This window comes from Arachis hypogaea, chromosome 19 (genome assembly GCF_003086295.3).
Source record: "Arachis hypogaea cultivar Tifrunner chromosome 19, arahy.Tifrunner.gnm2.J5K5, whole genome shotgun sequence".
In the NCBI taxonomy this organism is placed as follows: Eukaryota; Viridiplantae; Streptophyta; class Magnoliopsida; order Fabales; family Fabaceae; genus Arachis; species Arachis hypogaea.
This window is the reverse complement of record NC_092054.1, coordinates 16,844,356-16,858,656: the sequence shown is the minus strand read 5'-3', so window position 1 is coordinate 16,858,656 and position 14,301 is coordinate 16,844,356. Positions and strand designations below refer to the sequence as shown.

Sequence of the window (14,301 nt, the reverse complement as noted above, 5' to 3'; positions counted from 1 at the left end):
TGAACAAAAAAATGGGCCACAAGAAGATACACAATCTAAACAAAAATGAATTAACGTTATATTCAGTAAGTTTATTTCCAACAGAGAAAAAAGGATGAATATATACAGCCTCATGGCCCCAGCGAGGTCAACAAACACAGTCACCTGTTCGGCATGTCACGTGAATGAAATTTATAAGGTACAAATACTGAAACAACATGGCAACAACATATATGTACCTCTCCAACAAAATATCCTTTTCATGTTGCGCAGAATGTAAATCCCGTTTCTGACATCTGCTCACTTTAAATTGCTTCGCTCTTGCCTTCCCTCCTGACGAAAACAGGATTTATAGCCAAAGACGACGGTACATGTCGGCATAAACTTTGCATTCTTCCCCGTATTTTCCAATGCGCGCACGCAACATTTTCTAATCCCCCGTTGTGGGCCTCGTCCTCGGGAAGTCAGCGAGAATTACATGCACATCAAAAAAAATTTCACTGTATATATTATTTCTATTGCGTAATTTTTCGACGGCAAAAGAGATTATACATCATATCAGTTTCAATTTCGTGCATTCCTATTGGATTTTCGTGCTAACAACAATCATTAGAAGACCATGTTGGCAACATCACGAGGTACCATCGAATTTCTTAAAACAGAAATTTTCGAGTAGCCTGCGGAAACAAATATTGTTGGAGCTACCAACCGGGAAAAAATAGAAGTAAAATGGAGCAAGAAAAAAAATGACAGTGTTTGACTGAAAGAACGCTGAGACAAAGTTGTAGAGTGATCGGAACTAAAGCAAGAGTTTCTCGTGGCATTTAAGTACAAAGGAGAATCCAAATTTAAATCCGCGGCGATTCGTTTGGCTGCCTCCGAAATTGATTACTCAAGTTTCAGAGGTTTTCATAGTGATCACCATCATATGAATCGGAAAATTATTTCCCACACAGCGGTCATCTTCATGTAAACTTATCAAACTTGAATAATCAATATCGGAGTCACTCAAATGAATCACCAGGAATTTGAATTTAAATTCCCCGTTGTTCTCAAAAACAACGAAATAATCTTGCTTTAACTCCGATAAGTATACAACTCCGTAACGACCTTCATTCAAACAAACGCTAAAATCTTCTCTCTACCTCCATTTTACTTCTATTCCATCCCCAGCTGGTAGGTCCAACAATATTCAAGTTTTCAAATTACATTACAATAATTCTTTGATCTCTAACTGGCACAATAAAACATAACCAACAAGCCAGCAACTTCTGATGCAACATGAAACAAACCAAATCATCAACTTATACACCCTTTTCGGGCACCAAACAACTATTTCTAAATTTATTTACCAGCACTAATCCCCTTCTTAATTAATTATTTAATATTTGTAAGGCAGTCATCAACTGATTCAAAAATATAAATGACACAAGGACAAACTTCAACGTCACTCACCTCGCCAATTGATACACACGAACTGAATGCCCTATGGCAGAACAATATTGGTTTTGCATCCACATCTCTCATCCCATACATTACGGCAGTATTCTATAACCAAAAATTTATATAAAATAAATTCAAAAAACAAATAAGCTCATTCATAACCAAAATTAGAACTTCAGGATCTCCGAATACAGGTGGTTATACTTACAGTTTTTCCAACGTCTGGGTGTGCTTCCTACACTTGTCCCACCACACTGCACACTCGATCGGTAATCGCTGACATAAACACTCGGGATTTCATCCACCAAATACAACCGACTTCCAGATCCGTCGGAAGGCATCTCTCTCAACCTCTATCAAACAGATTTCAGATTAACCAAATTTAGAGGAAGTTTGACATCAACAAAGATAAAGATCACACACCTGAATGGGAGAAGATGGGCCCCACAACTTACGTAGCAAACAACAACGGCAACCCATTTCTATCCGTATCATGCATGCAGCTGGAACTACTAGATCTGCCAGGTATTAAGTTTCAATTACAAACACTGTTAATGACAATCAATCGGCTATTTGAAACAAAATAAAATGACAAATTCAGAGAAGTTCAAAAATTCAAAAACCATGATAACAGTAACAATTACCAGGAAATTCAAAGAAAGCTACACTGGATTACACACCAAACAAAAGAAATCGTCCAAATTAATACCTAACTTGGAGCCTCCATATCTGGAGTCGAACGGGTTCGGTTCGCCGGTATGCCACTGTTGGGAGGGGATGGTCAACGCTTCATCTTCGCTGTCCGGCGCTGCTTCGACGCCGTTCTTCAACGGGACTCCCATGGGATTAGGGGCCGTCGGTTCCTGGGACTGGGAGTGGCTGTGGGCTGCTGCTTCCGCGCGACTACGACGGTTTGCGAGGGACTGGGATGACTACGTCGGGTTGGGTATCGCGTTTAGAGAGCGGGGTTTCTAGTTTCTTCTACCATGGCTGCGCTAGGTTACGACTACTGATATTTAGGAAATCAAATGGGGGTGGGACATGGTTTTTATACCTGACCCGATCCAACATCAACAACCAGGCCCATGCCTTTTACTGCACAAAAAAACCAACTCCATGCTACCACTCTCCACTACCGCGCTGGCTTAATAGCTGCGGCTCAACTCCATAATTTAACAACACACCACAGCTGGCTGCCCCCCATAACAACAAATTCCTGTGGGTTTTCCTGGTCACCTTTTCAATATGTTTTCAAAACACCTTGCACCCTTTTTCTATGAGTCTACACCATAATAATCCCAATAAATCTACACCCTCAACATTTTTAATGATATATCTCAAGGGTACTGCATCCTGGATCACCAAAGATCCAAAAAAGTGGTCTGGACCACTTGAAAAGTTTCCTATAGTTATATACTATGAAGATACTTATCAAGTTCAAGGTTATAACTGAATTTTTCCTACGAAGAACATTCAAAGTTTAAATTTTTAATATATTTATTATCAATTTATTACAATAAAACTTTTTATAATACCTATTAATAATAATCTTAACATATATTTTTAGAATATATATTAACTAAATTTTTTATTTTACTATTTTAATTTTATTAAACCAAGTCTACTTTAAATACATAAATTCTGTGCAGCTCATTAATTACTGGCTGTATAGCCCAACAACCTTATCAAAGGAAACCATCTCAAATAATGGACAAACATTGATCACATGTACCCTGAATAATTTAGAGGACATCTCCAGCAAATCAAAAGATTAAGGTAAAAGGTTAGGGGCGTTCAAATTTAATTCGATCAAAATTAAATCGTTTATTCAATTCAATCTAAATTGAAAATCGATTAAAACCACACTAATTTAGATTTGATTGGATTCTATTTTTTTCAAATCGCTTGATCGGATCGGTTTTTTCAAATCGCTTGATCGGATCGGATTTTGTCTCTACTATTCATAACCGATCCAATCAAATTCAAACTGTATAATGTGCTATAATATTATTATTTTATTATTATATTTACAATTATACTTATAACATGTTCAATTTGTTATATATTTTTATATTATTCATGTATTATTATTATTTAATAAATATAAATATTTTATGTTCAAAATATGATTTATTTATTTATTTATTTTAACTGACTTATAATTTTATTTTTATTGTTATGTTATCGTTGGCTTCTTAAAATATTGTTGAGACTTGTTATGTCATTATTGATTATTTAAAATGTGATGTTGAGACTTGTTATATGTTTTAATTTTTTTTAATTTACAAAACCGCAAATCCAATCCAATCCAAACTGCTTGAAATTGGATGAGATCGGATCGGATTTTTTTAAAAAAAAATCATCCAATCCAAATCGCACTACAAGTAAAATTAGTGTTCGGATTAAACGATTTTTTTACTCAAAACCGATCCAAACCGCACCGCGAACACTCCTAGTAAAGCCAGATACATTATTCATAAATCATAATGCCTTTTTTTTTTTCTGTCTAACCCATGATAACTTTTTGCTAACATGTTCAAGGTGACATCTATAATACAAAATAAAGATTTTATGACACTCGTTAAAATGCATACTCAGTCTCTCCTCATCACATTAGCTTATAAGAAAGTACGACTTCCATTTACAGTAATAATAAAGGAATCGGTAAAAGCCACTCTCATTTTTTATAACGTTACTCCTCATAATATTTTTACATTGTATATTTGTATAAATTTATAAAAAAAAATAATTAAAATAAGAGTGGCATTATCATTTCTCTATTAAGGGCCATATTTCTGAGAAAATGAATACAATAAAGGTGACCAAATCTTAAATCACTTCGAAGTCCTATGGAGATCCTTCAATGTAAAGCAGCATCATATACTTGAAAAGGTTTCCAATCTTGAAGAAAATTGTAGCCGTGATATTTTCTTATTCCATTTAGTATGCCCAGAGAAGTAAGGGAAGCCATCTATTGTGAAGGAAAAAAAGATGGCACTTTAGTATTTTGTTTGGCGCAAAGTGGGAGACAGAAATTGAAACAAGAATAAAACTCTAATTTAATTTGCACAAAGGTTAAAATTGAAATTAATTAATTGAAACGAGGATATTTTAAGTATAAAATGTTATTAAAGTTTCAGTGTTCATCTTTAAAAATTTCAGTCCTTTGTGTCTCTACTTTTTGGAGGTACTGAAATACTGAAATTTTAGAGACAGAGACAGAAATTTTAGTATTAGTCTCTGAGCCAACAAACATGATACTGAGTCTCAGTCTTTTAGTCTCTGTCTCAGTATCTCAAAACAAACACTACATTCGCGTGCTCCCTGACCCTGAGAATATGATAACTAAGCCTTCAAGGCTTCAACAGCCATGAATCAAAATTTTAAATGTTTTCTTTATATATGATATCCATATGCATGGAAGTATTCACCTTCTATGTGAATTGTTTCACCTCCAGGCCTTCTGATCTTTCTATCTATAAATTAATTGTTGAGGCATTATTCATCTTGTCTACTTTTCTAGGTACTCTAACACCCAAGCTCTTATTGTGTCATTCGATTGGGTTAGGTGTCCATAGGCACACAACTTTTGGATGCTCAAGTATCATATCTCTATGCTAGAGCTACTTAAAGCAAGATTATATGATTTTTTTTTTAAATGGTGTACACTTGTTAATTCCATCTATCTATTTTTCTATATCCAATGCAGCATTCTCATTTGTGATTTGTGAAACATTTAATAAGTTGTTCTTTAGCTGGAATTCTAATTCCTGCTCAACACTTAGTCCAGACACCTTAAGCACCGCCACGGTGAGAGAAATATTTATCTAACCTAGTGCATGCATGGAAAATAAAATAAAAAAGATAAAGAACAAGAAAAGGGAAAAAAAAAAAAGAGCTTGAATCTTGGCATCTATCTCAAGATTATAAAAATATCACTAGATAACAAAATGCGTGGATTATTGTTAGATGTGCATGGATCCCATAGTTCTCTGTTGACTCTGTTACTTTCATAGCTATCATAAACAAAGACGAAATGATCCATAAACAAAGGCTGAAATAATTGCATGACCTGAAATAGAAAAATTCCACTATTCAGATTAGGAGATCCAACAGACATTAATAATCTAAAAGGGCAGCTCGGTGCAGAAGCATTCCGCGTTAACGCAAGATCCAAAGAAAGCCTGCATCCAAAGGGTATAATGTACGCAGCCTAACCTGATAATTAGATCCGTGGCTGTTTCCACGAACAGACATTAATAATCTATATTTAAAAATTAAAAAGACCAGAAAAGAAACAAGAGATGCACGCATACTACTAACTCCCACACTTTTGTCTACATACTATGCTATGCTATCTGCTAACTTGACACCTTGAAAAATTTTGCAAAAACACCACAGAAAAATCAACCATTTCCAAATAAGCATCTGGAGGCAGAAAGCTGTCTCACAAAACACGGGAGGCACAAGCCATCAACAGAAGTGACAAGCAGCCATTCTGCTTGTCTTCGGAAGAAACACTTACTGAAGATGCTCAATCATTCAAAGACTTCTGATTGCATTCAGCCGGAGGAAGACAACACCAGTTTCTATGCAAAGTGGATTCTCTGGTTGTTGATAATTGGTTGGTTTGGTATTTCTTTGTGGTATGATTGTTGGCTCATCTACTACAAAGGAAAGGTCAAATGGATAAAAGAACAAATTGCCATTCCTGAAAGCTCTGAGAGATGACCATTATCAACTTACTAAGGAAGCAGACAAGTTAAGATCGCGAGGCCGTGAATTCTGGGGTTCAGAAGATCTATCTGACATTAATCTGTGGCTAAGCAAGGAAGAAAGTCTTTGGGTAAATTCAACAAAGACACTGGTCAGTGATGCAGATGCCTGTATCAAAAACTACGAAAAACAGAGCCAAACATGGATTCCTGGTTGTTTTTCGGCTATCCTTAGATTGATACCCATCAGAGATGTTCTTCATCAAATAGATAGAGTTAAAACATTGGTGGAAGGTCATCTTGAAAATAAGGATAAAGATGCCAAGGACATCTATGACTCCATGCAGAAGTCACGGTTGAGGAATAGAAGTTTGCTGGATCAATATGCAGCTGAGGAGAGCCAAAAGACAGTCAAAACTGAAGACGACAAAGAAGATCAAAAGCAACGGAAGCCTTCTACTAGCCTTGATGAATTGATGAGAAAGAGCAATGATCTATTTTCAGGCATGGAAAAGAGACGGTCTGTACATCTGCTGCTTCCACTGCATGCTTTCACAAATGAATTAAGTCAGCTGCAGTTGGAAACTAACACAGAAAATCTCTGGAAAGGACAAGCTAAAATGCTAATTGCAGAAGCTGAAGTCCTCATCAGCACCTACTCATGGTGGGTATCACATTTTGGCAGCATAAGCAAAGCAACAACCCTATTAAAGAAATACTCCAATGGCATCCCCATAGTAGGGAGAATGTTTAAGAAATACTTCAATGGCATCCCCATTGTAACAACTCTATTCGAAGAGGACATGGAACGCATTGTCGATGAATTCCATAACCTCCTTGATACAAAGAGCAAATGGAAATTTGATTTCAGTGATAGCGATGCAATGGAGTCTGAATTACCATTTCAGAATGCAGATGATGATGAAATCACGTCAACTGTGAATAGCATCCGTATCAAGCTAGATGAAAGTGGCTCAAAGCAAGAGCCAATGAACTCGCTGTATCATCAATTAGAAGAAATGAATAAGGAGCTTCGGGGAAGGAGGGAAGAAACAGCTGTAAGAAAAGCATGTTTGGAGCACTTAAAGTCAATTAGTCAGGAGGTGGACCATTCAGTGTCCAATTTCCTAAAAGAGAAAATGAACAATCCGGAGCTTCAGCAAATATTAAAGGCAACGGATCTGCTTCAGAAAATAGTAAAAAATTGTTATACCAAGAGGCAGAACTCACCCTCAATTCCTGCTACGAAAAATGTTGCAAGAGAATTGGTCTCCAAGCTGACCACCAGCAGTGGTAATCTTTTGACACTTTCCATTGTGGGGATGAAGGGGGTGGGGAAGACAACTCTGGCAAAGGAAATCTTTTACAATAAAGATGTTATAAACCACTTCCCCATCCGTGTCTGGGTGGCCGATGGAGCTGCTTCCAAAGTAAAAGTTCTGCTGATGAAACAGGATGGAACCATAGACCACCAGGCATTGTCCATCACAGAGGTACGTGATCACTTGAAAGGGAAGCGAGGCCTTATTGTCCTGGATAACATCACAAAAAAGGATGATTTTGATCAATATAAAAAGGAACTGATATCAGAGACTGGAATGACAAATGGAAGCAGAATATTGCTTACAACACCCTCAAACAACATAGCTTCGTATGCTGACACATGTGGCGGCCCTCACCAAATTAGATTAATGACAAAAGACGAAAGTTGGGCACTGTTTCAGAAGGTGACCATGACTGTAAAGCCCAAAGAAAATTCTCAAGAGGAAAAGCTTGCCAAGAAAGTGGTGGGCAGATGCGGGGGCTTACCACTGCTTATTGTTTCTATTGGGTTTCTATTGTCAGTGAAAGGCAGCATTACAGAAGATAACTTGCGGCCACTGCTTCGTCAAATCAATCATGGCCATCAGAATATTCGATGGCTACAAGCTTGGGTGAATACCAATCAAGAACTGAATGAAACTTTGAGCGACTGTCTCTACTACATGACACTCTTCCCTGCAGACTTTGAAATCCCGGTCAGGAGATTAGTCAATCTATGGATAGCAGAAGGATTGGTGAAACAAAGGGATGACAACCAAGAAACATTAGAAGCCACAGCAGAAACATATTTAGAAAACTTGAACAAATGCAACATGATTCAAGCAGTGGCACTGAAGTCTAATGGGAATATTAATACATATCGCTTGCCAAGTATGCTCAGAGAGATCATTTTGGCTGACAAAACAAGCCATAGCCAGTACTCAGGTACACATGTAGAGCGGCGATTTGCCTACCGCTTTGATGATCGTGGTCTTGATGCAAATGCAGCAAATGTATTCAGCAAGAAAAAAATTCCCCTATCTGTTTTCTTCTTTGACAAACGTGAGGGATGTAAGCCAGGAGAACACATAGGGAGGATCCTCTCAACAGGCATCGCAAATGAGCAATTCATGGAAATCAGTGTTCTTGATCTAGAACGCATATTCAGACCACAGTTGCCAGATACTCTAGGTATGTTGATTCATCTCAAGTATCTTGGATTAAGATGGACTTACTTGGAGGAGTTCCCAACATTCATACGCAAACTAGAGAACCTGGAAACACTTGATGTAAAGCATACATGCATCCGTGTATTCCCCAGCTTCATCTGGAAATTGAAGAAATTGAAGAACTTATATCTGAACCAAGACTATCGCAGTAGACTTGAGGGTAGGCCAAGTGGAAACTTTCAGCATAATCTTTACAGATTATGGGGTGTGTTCATATATGGGAGGTGCCCTCTTCTTTTTGACTTTCAAAGGCTGAAGAATCTTGGGAAATTGAAATTGGCCTTCCAGTTAAAAGCAGAAAAACAAGATACACTAGCCAAGAAGATTGTGCAGCTGAACCAGCTTGAGTCGCTCAGACTTAGATCAGTAAATGAAATGGGTGAACCTGAAAAGCTAATATTGAGAGATATATCAAAGCTGGAGAAGCTCGCATCCCTGCAATTGTATGGGAAATTAGAAAATGGTCTTCGCATGAATCACCTCCCACAAAATCTTATTAATCTCACATTGTCAGCTTCAAAGCTGCAAGATGGTCAGGATCCTATGCAACTATTGCAGAGCCTGGAGAAGCTTGAGTCTTTGTGTTTCTATGCTGACTCTTATCATGGAAAAAGCATGCTTTGTAACCCAGGTAGCTTTCCAAAACTTCTAGTGCTAAGATTTTGGAATTTAAGGAATCTGGAGGAATGGAATGTGAAAGAAGGAGCAATGCCTAGCCTCAGGGAATTTGAAGCACGGTCATGTGAAAAATTAGCAGTTCCCAAAGGATTGAAGTACTTGGGGAATATTCAATTGATCAAGTTACATAAAATGTCAAACGCATTCATGAGAGAAATTTTGAGTAGTTATAAGAAGAAGATATTATCACCAGACGTTCGTATCTCACCCTTCAAGTAAAACAGGTACGTTTCCGACTCCCCACCCACTCTTCTCTCTGAATCTGTTCATAATAATACCTAACTTCTCACTCTAACTTGTCACAGGCTTCCTCTTGCTCTTCATTATTCGGATTTGTATCTGTCCAAAAAGCAGGCAAGAAGAGACTACTGTTTTGGTGAATCAGTATTTTCAGTTCTCCATGTTTCACCTCCTTCCCAGGCTTTGTTAGCTTTAAGAATAAGTGGAGGTTTCTTCAGTCATTAAGGCTTTCAATGTACTTCTCAAACTGCTGCACCATTATTTCTGTTTAATTTGGTTGTTATTTTTGAGATGTTGATCTACATGACTAAAAGGTCATGGAATAATATCTATATTATTGCATAGTTGCATTGCTATGTTGGAAGAGTTAAGGCAATTTCTTCGTTTACAAGTTTGTATTATCTTATTGATGAAATTACTAGAGGATTTAGAAATATCATGGATTGCATTGTTATCCACGAGTTATTAAAAAATACTAATGATAATATCAGCAACTTATATCTTAATGATAAATTTTTTGAATGTTTAAAATGTGAACGGAAGAGAAGGTAAGGGTAGGGAATGAAGCAAAAGTTACCAAAACCAAATTCTCTATTTTACCTAGATAAACCTTGCTGTTCTTTCAAGGAGATAAAGTAATTTCTATCAACTCCACCGGGATAGGAAGCCAATGTATCAATGTATTTATGTATTGAACATACGAAAGAATGTAACTTTTAAGATGATTCAAATAAATTATTTACTATTTGAAAAGGTATATAATGGGAAATGGAAGAAGTTTGGTGCACGACCTTTTCTTCTTTGAAAACATACTTCAACATATATAATCCATAAATAACTATATTTTCCTATTTCCAAGACTTATTCTGGACCTCTTAGTTAAAGTATAAGGTACTTCCATTTTGACTAATTTTACATTTATTATTATTACACATATACCCTGGCCAGTAGACAGTCAAGGCCAACTGCCAACCGACTGTCGACCAAGCCCCAACTGATACCACTGACCACCATCCAACCCTGGCCGACTGTCGGCCAACCTCAAGCGGCCAGTGTCACATCAACAGCGGCGGAGGATTATGTAAATAATTGAAAAGTAAATGATAAAAATGTAAAATCGTACTCTTAAAATCAATTCAGTTCTAAGTAATTTATTATCCAAACATAAACTTGATTTGTATTCTCAATTTATGTCATTTATCCCAAACACAATATTTAATTAACATTCAATTCAATTCTAAATATTTTTTTCCAAACACACCCAGAGAGAATCATCAAAATACCTCCTTATTCCAGTTTCTCATTAACACAATAACTGCACACTGTACCCAGAAACAACCTTCATCTTTTGGCAAGCCTCAACAGTAACAACCCAAAACCAAGAGATGGAGGGGAGATGACTAATTACACACTACTAGGCACATTCAGCCTTTCTTCTTCCTTCACTTTCCGGCACTTTAAAGATGACAAAGATTGCTACAACAAGGATGGAGGAGTGGTGTGACACAGTCAATAAGGAAAACAGCTACAACAAAGATGGCATGACAACAGAGAAGTTGATGTGGCAACCTTGTAGGGTTCTTCAAGGGCAGCCACAAATTCTTCTCTTTTCTGTTGGCCACTTGTTAAAAGGATATGACAACAACAAAGCCATATCCCATCAGATGGAACTGACTATATGAATTATAAGGGTTTTCATGTCTTCTGGTAACATATATATAGATTTGAACCGTTAAAATGAATCTGAATCTCCTTTGGTCTCATCAGTAGTTATTGACCAGAAAATATGTGACTGACAAAACAGGAGGAGTGTAAGAAAGGATAAGATAGAATCCGGAGGAAAGGAGACAAAGATGATTGATTTTATGTAGTTTAACATTTAAGCTTCCAACCACCTTTTCCAATTTAGGGATCACAATCTATAAGCATCTATAGTATTTCATAGGCAACTCTAATCATTGTTGCATCATTATGTCACCTATGCTATCAATCTGCATATATTTTGATTCTTTCTTTCCCTTTTCCCATCACTTAATTAGGCAGCATTTTTTAACTCCTGTTTCATAATTAAATGATAACATGAATCAAACTGGAGAGGGAATTTTCTTTTTTCTTTTTTTTTTTTTTGGGCCAAATCCTTGCAGATCTTAGATTTCAATGACTATCTAGAAGAGAATAAAAGATGCCAATTTTTTATTAAGAAAAGTTTAACCACTAAGTTATTGCAGATGTGGTACAGAAAAGCAATTATATATTTTAATCAGAAAATAGACGTGCACAACATGAAGAATTATAAGAAGATTGTCTATCTACCTTTTGACTATTAGGATAAAGGTAAATTTAAAATGAACTTTGCGTACTTCTATCTGAGCCGCAATGGAGAGAATCAAACTCTTCTCTTAAAGCCTGGATTTTGGACTTTGTGGCTCCCTAGACCATTGTGGAGGAAGTATCTTATATTCCTGTGTTGGTTCAGACTTCTCACTTTCATCTTCACCTAGAACATCTTTAGAAAATGCATTTGGATTGGCCTTGATGCAGCTCTGCAGGGCGACAAATGGACTTACGCAGTCTGAGCCCTACAAAAGAGGATTGCATTTCATACATCAACCCTTGTCAATAATATATAAATTAAAAAAATTTTGAATCTTGACCATTTGCACAAAATAATGAAATTCAAGACAAAAACATATAAGTTCACAATTAAAATGGGGTTCAACAATTATGCATGTACGTGATGTACCCAATGTGTTTCTGCAAGCCTCACATGACATCAGCAATATGAAGAGCCCAAATTAAATACATAAAGCCTAGAGTTTAGATTCACTTCTCACCTACTAACGTTAAAGATATTGTTGATCATCAAAAAATGCTATGTGCATACCAAAAATGAGCTACCAAATTAGCCATCATGTATTTGTGTATGAATGAATACATGTATTGTTTAACTCATTTTTAATGTGTATTTTGTATTTCAACATGTATTTTATACAGGTAGCCGATTTTTGTATACATCTAGCATAGTTGATATATCATACTTATCACAGGCTCTTATATTTAAAAGAAACAAAAATCATAACTGAAGAAAAATGCTTATTTATTCAACACTAAATAGTTCTAATAAAATCTGGTTAACATGTATATCGCTACTAATTGCAATTATATGGATTATCATTATCATAATACTAACAATAAAATATACGGCCGAAAACAAATTATATGATGATAACTAATTACTGTCACATTAACCGCAAAACACACTTTGTTAATTCCAAACTTGTACATCCTCAACCAATGTAATCAACTAAACAAAGCTCTAAAAAGGAATAAAAAACAATTAAATAAAATGGCACAAACTATGAAGTAATAAATACATCATTACAAGCTAACAGGGTTACTTAGACCTGGTTTGTAAGTTACTTAGATTTATATAGGAATACATATATGACAGACATGTTTGGAACTTACCTTTTCTTCAGCAGTGCTCTTTAGAAAACAGAGAAACGCCTCCGAGAACTGGAAGCCGCAGGGACCAGTTCGCAAGTCAGCAATGCAAGGACATTCTAGAGCTCTCTGAGCCTTTGCCTCAATAGACTGAACAGAAAAAAAGTTACACAAAAGAGGGCACAATTTTCAACACTTCCATTCGCTCATTGGCATGTCAATTCATGAGATTATCATGTACAAACCTCTTCAGTGTCATCGTTGTTTCCATATGCCGCAGCTTCTGTAACAAAACGAACGAAGACACAGCTTTAAGGCATTTACACAAACAGTTGAAAGGCATAAAAGAACAATAAAATAGAGAGAGTGCAATCAATGAACGAAAAAGTGAAAGAACCTGCAAGAACGGAATCGAGGGAAGTGGAATTAGAATTGTTCGAGGTTGAGGTCTGGGTTGAGGTTTGGGTTTGGGTTTGGGTGACGTGTGCCGCAGCTTCGGCGCTTTGAGCTAGACCCATGCTCTGAAACTTGATTGACGATTAGTTATCGCAGTTGAGTTTGAATAACCACCTTCCTTGAATCCTTGTTAGCTCTGTTTGGAAAACACAAGTATTAGAATTCTATTCAGAATTGGATTCTTTTTCTTATTTTAAAATTTAAAAAATATATAATTTAAATTTTTGTGAGAATTTTAATTCTCAACTTTAAGCCAAAAATAAATCAGATCGAAATAAGTTTAATTTATAAATTTAACCTAGTAAAATTTATATTTAAAGTTAAAATATCTAAATTAATTCTAATATAATTTAATTTTTTAAATATATTTATTTTTCTCTCCTTTTTTTCTTTTCGTTTATCGAGGGTAACATAATAATATTATGTAAATTTTAACATTTTTTAAAATTTATTTGTTCTAAATTTAAAAATTGATGTGAGAACTGAAATACAAATTAATTCGTTTTAGAATTCAATCCAATTAATCTCATTAAAGTTTCAAAACACACCGTGTGTTTCCTTTCACTTTCCTCGAAGCAACGCTCGCTTCATTTGCCTCCTTGCAATCCACAAGTTGAGGAGAAATGATATAGAAGTAACATTTTTTGGAGTTTTTTGGGCGAGTTTTTGAGATAGTATTTTTTTAGTTTATTTTTTAAAAAAATTAGAAAAAATAAAAGTAATTTGATGATTAGATATGAGATAAACATTTTTTTATTTATAAATTATATTTAAGTATAATAACATAAAAATAATTATTTTTTATTATGTTAAAA

General features: G+C 35.8%; 1 protein-coding gene across 14 annotated transcripts; it reads right to left on the bottom strand.

The window, feature by feature from the left end:
- Nucleotides 1-3,979: 3,979 nt before the first annotated feature.
- On the bottom strand, nucleotides 3,980-13,987 carry LOC112776480 (mitochondrial intermembrane space import and assembly protein 40 homolog). Of its 14 annotated transcripts, none has more exons than XR_011878169.1 (7): nucleotides 13,428-13,987; nucleotides 13,276-13,313; nucleotides 13,055-13,180; nucleotides 11,900-12,165; nucleotides 7,947-9,850; nucleotides 7,368-7,669; nucleotides 5,303-7,264 (listed from the first exon to the last, which is right to left on the bottom strand). XR_011878169.1 is itself a non-coding variant. In XM_072229019.1 (5 exons), exons 1-4 carry the CDS (start codon nucleotides 13,546-13,548, stop codon nucleotides 11,986-11,988), a joined length of 465 nt encoding a protein of 154 aa, XP_072085120.1. In that variant the 5' UTR covers nucleotides 13,549-13,987; the 3' UTR covers nucleotides 3,980-4,393; nucleotides 11,947-11,985. The 14 variants fall into 14 exon arrangements, 3 of the variants coding, with proteins under 3 accessions (XP_072085120.1, XP_025676454.1, XP_025676453.1); XR_011878175.1 differs by lacking the exon at nucleotides 7,947-9,850 and having other exon boundaries at nucleotides 5,303-6,679; nucleotides 7,038-7,264; nucleotides 11,947-12,165; XR_011878177.1 differs by lacking the exon at nucleotides 7,947-9,850 and having other exon boundaries at nucleotides 5,467-6,679; nucleotides 7,038-7,135; nucleotides 11,947-12,165.
- Nucleotides 13,988-14,301: the final 314 nt, after the last annotated feature.

What these genes read in the sequence shown, in the direction of transcription:
- LOC112776480 (XM_072229019.1), bottom strand. Translation starts at nt 13,548, where the DNA reads ATGGGTCTAGCTCAAAGCGCCGAAGCTGCGGCACACGTCACCCAAACC. An exon ending in ACAACGATGACACTGAAGAG is followed by an intron (nt 13,181 to 13,275) that starts GTTTGTACATGA and finishes TTTTCTGTTCAG; the next exon opens with TCTATTGAGGCAAAGGCTCA. An exon ending in AGAGCACTGCTGAAGAAAAG is followed by an intron (nt 12,166 to 13,054) that starts GTAAGTTCCAAA and finishes CCTCTTTTGTAG; the next exon opens with GGCTCAGACTGCGTAAGTCC.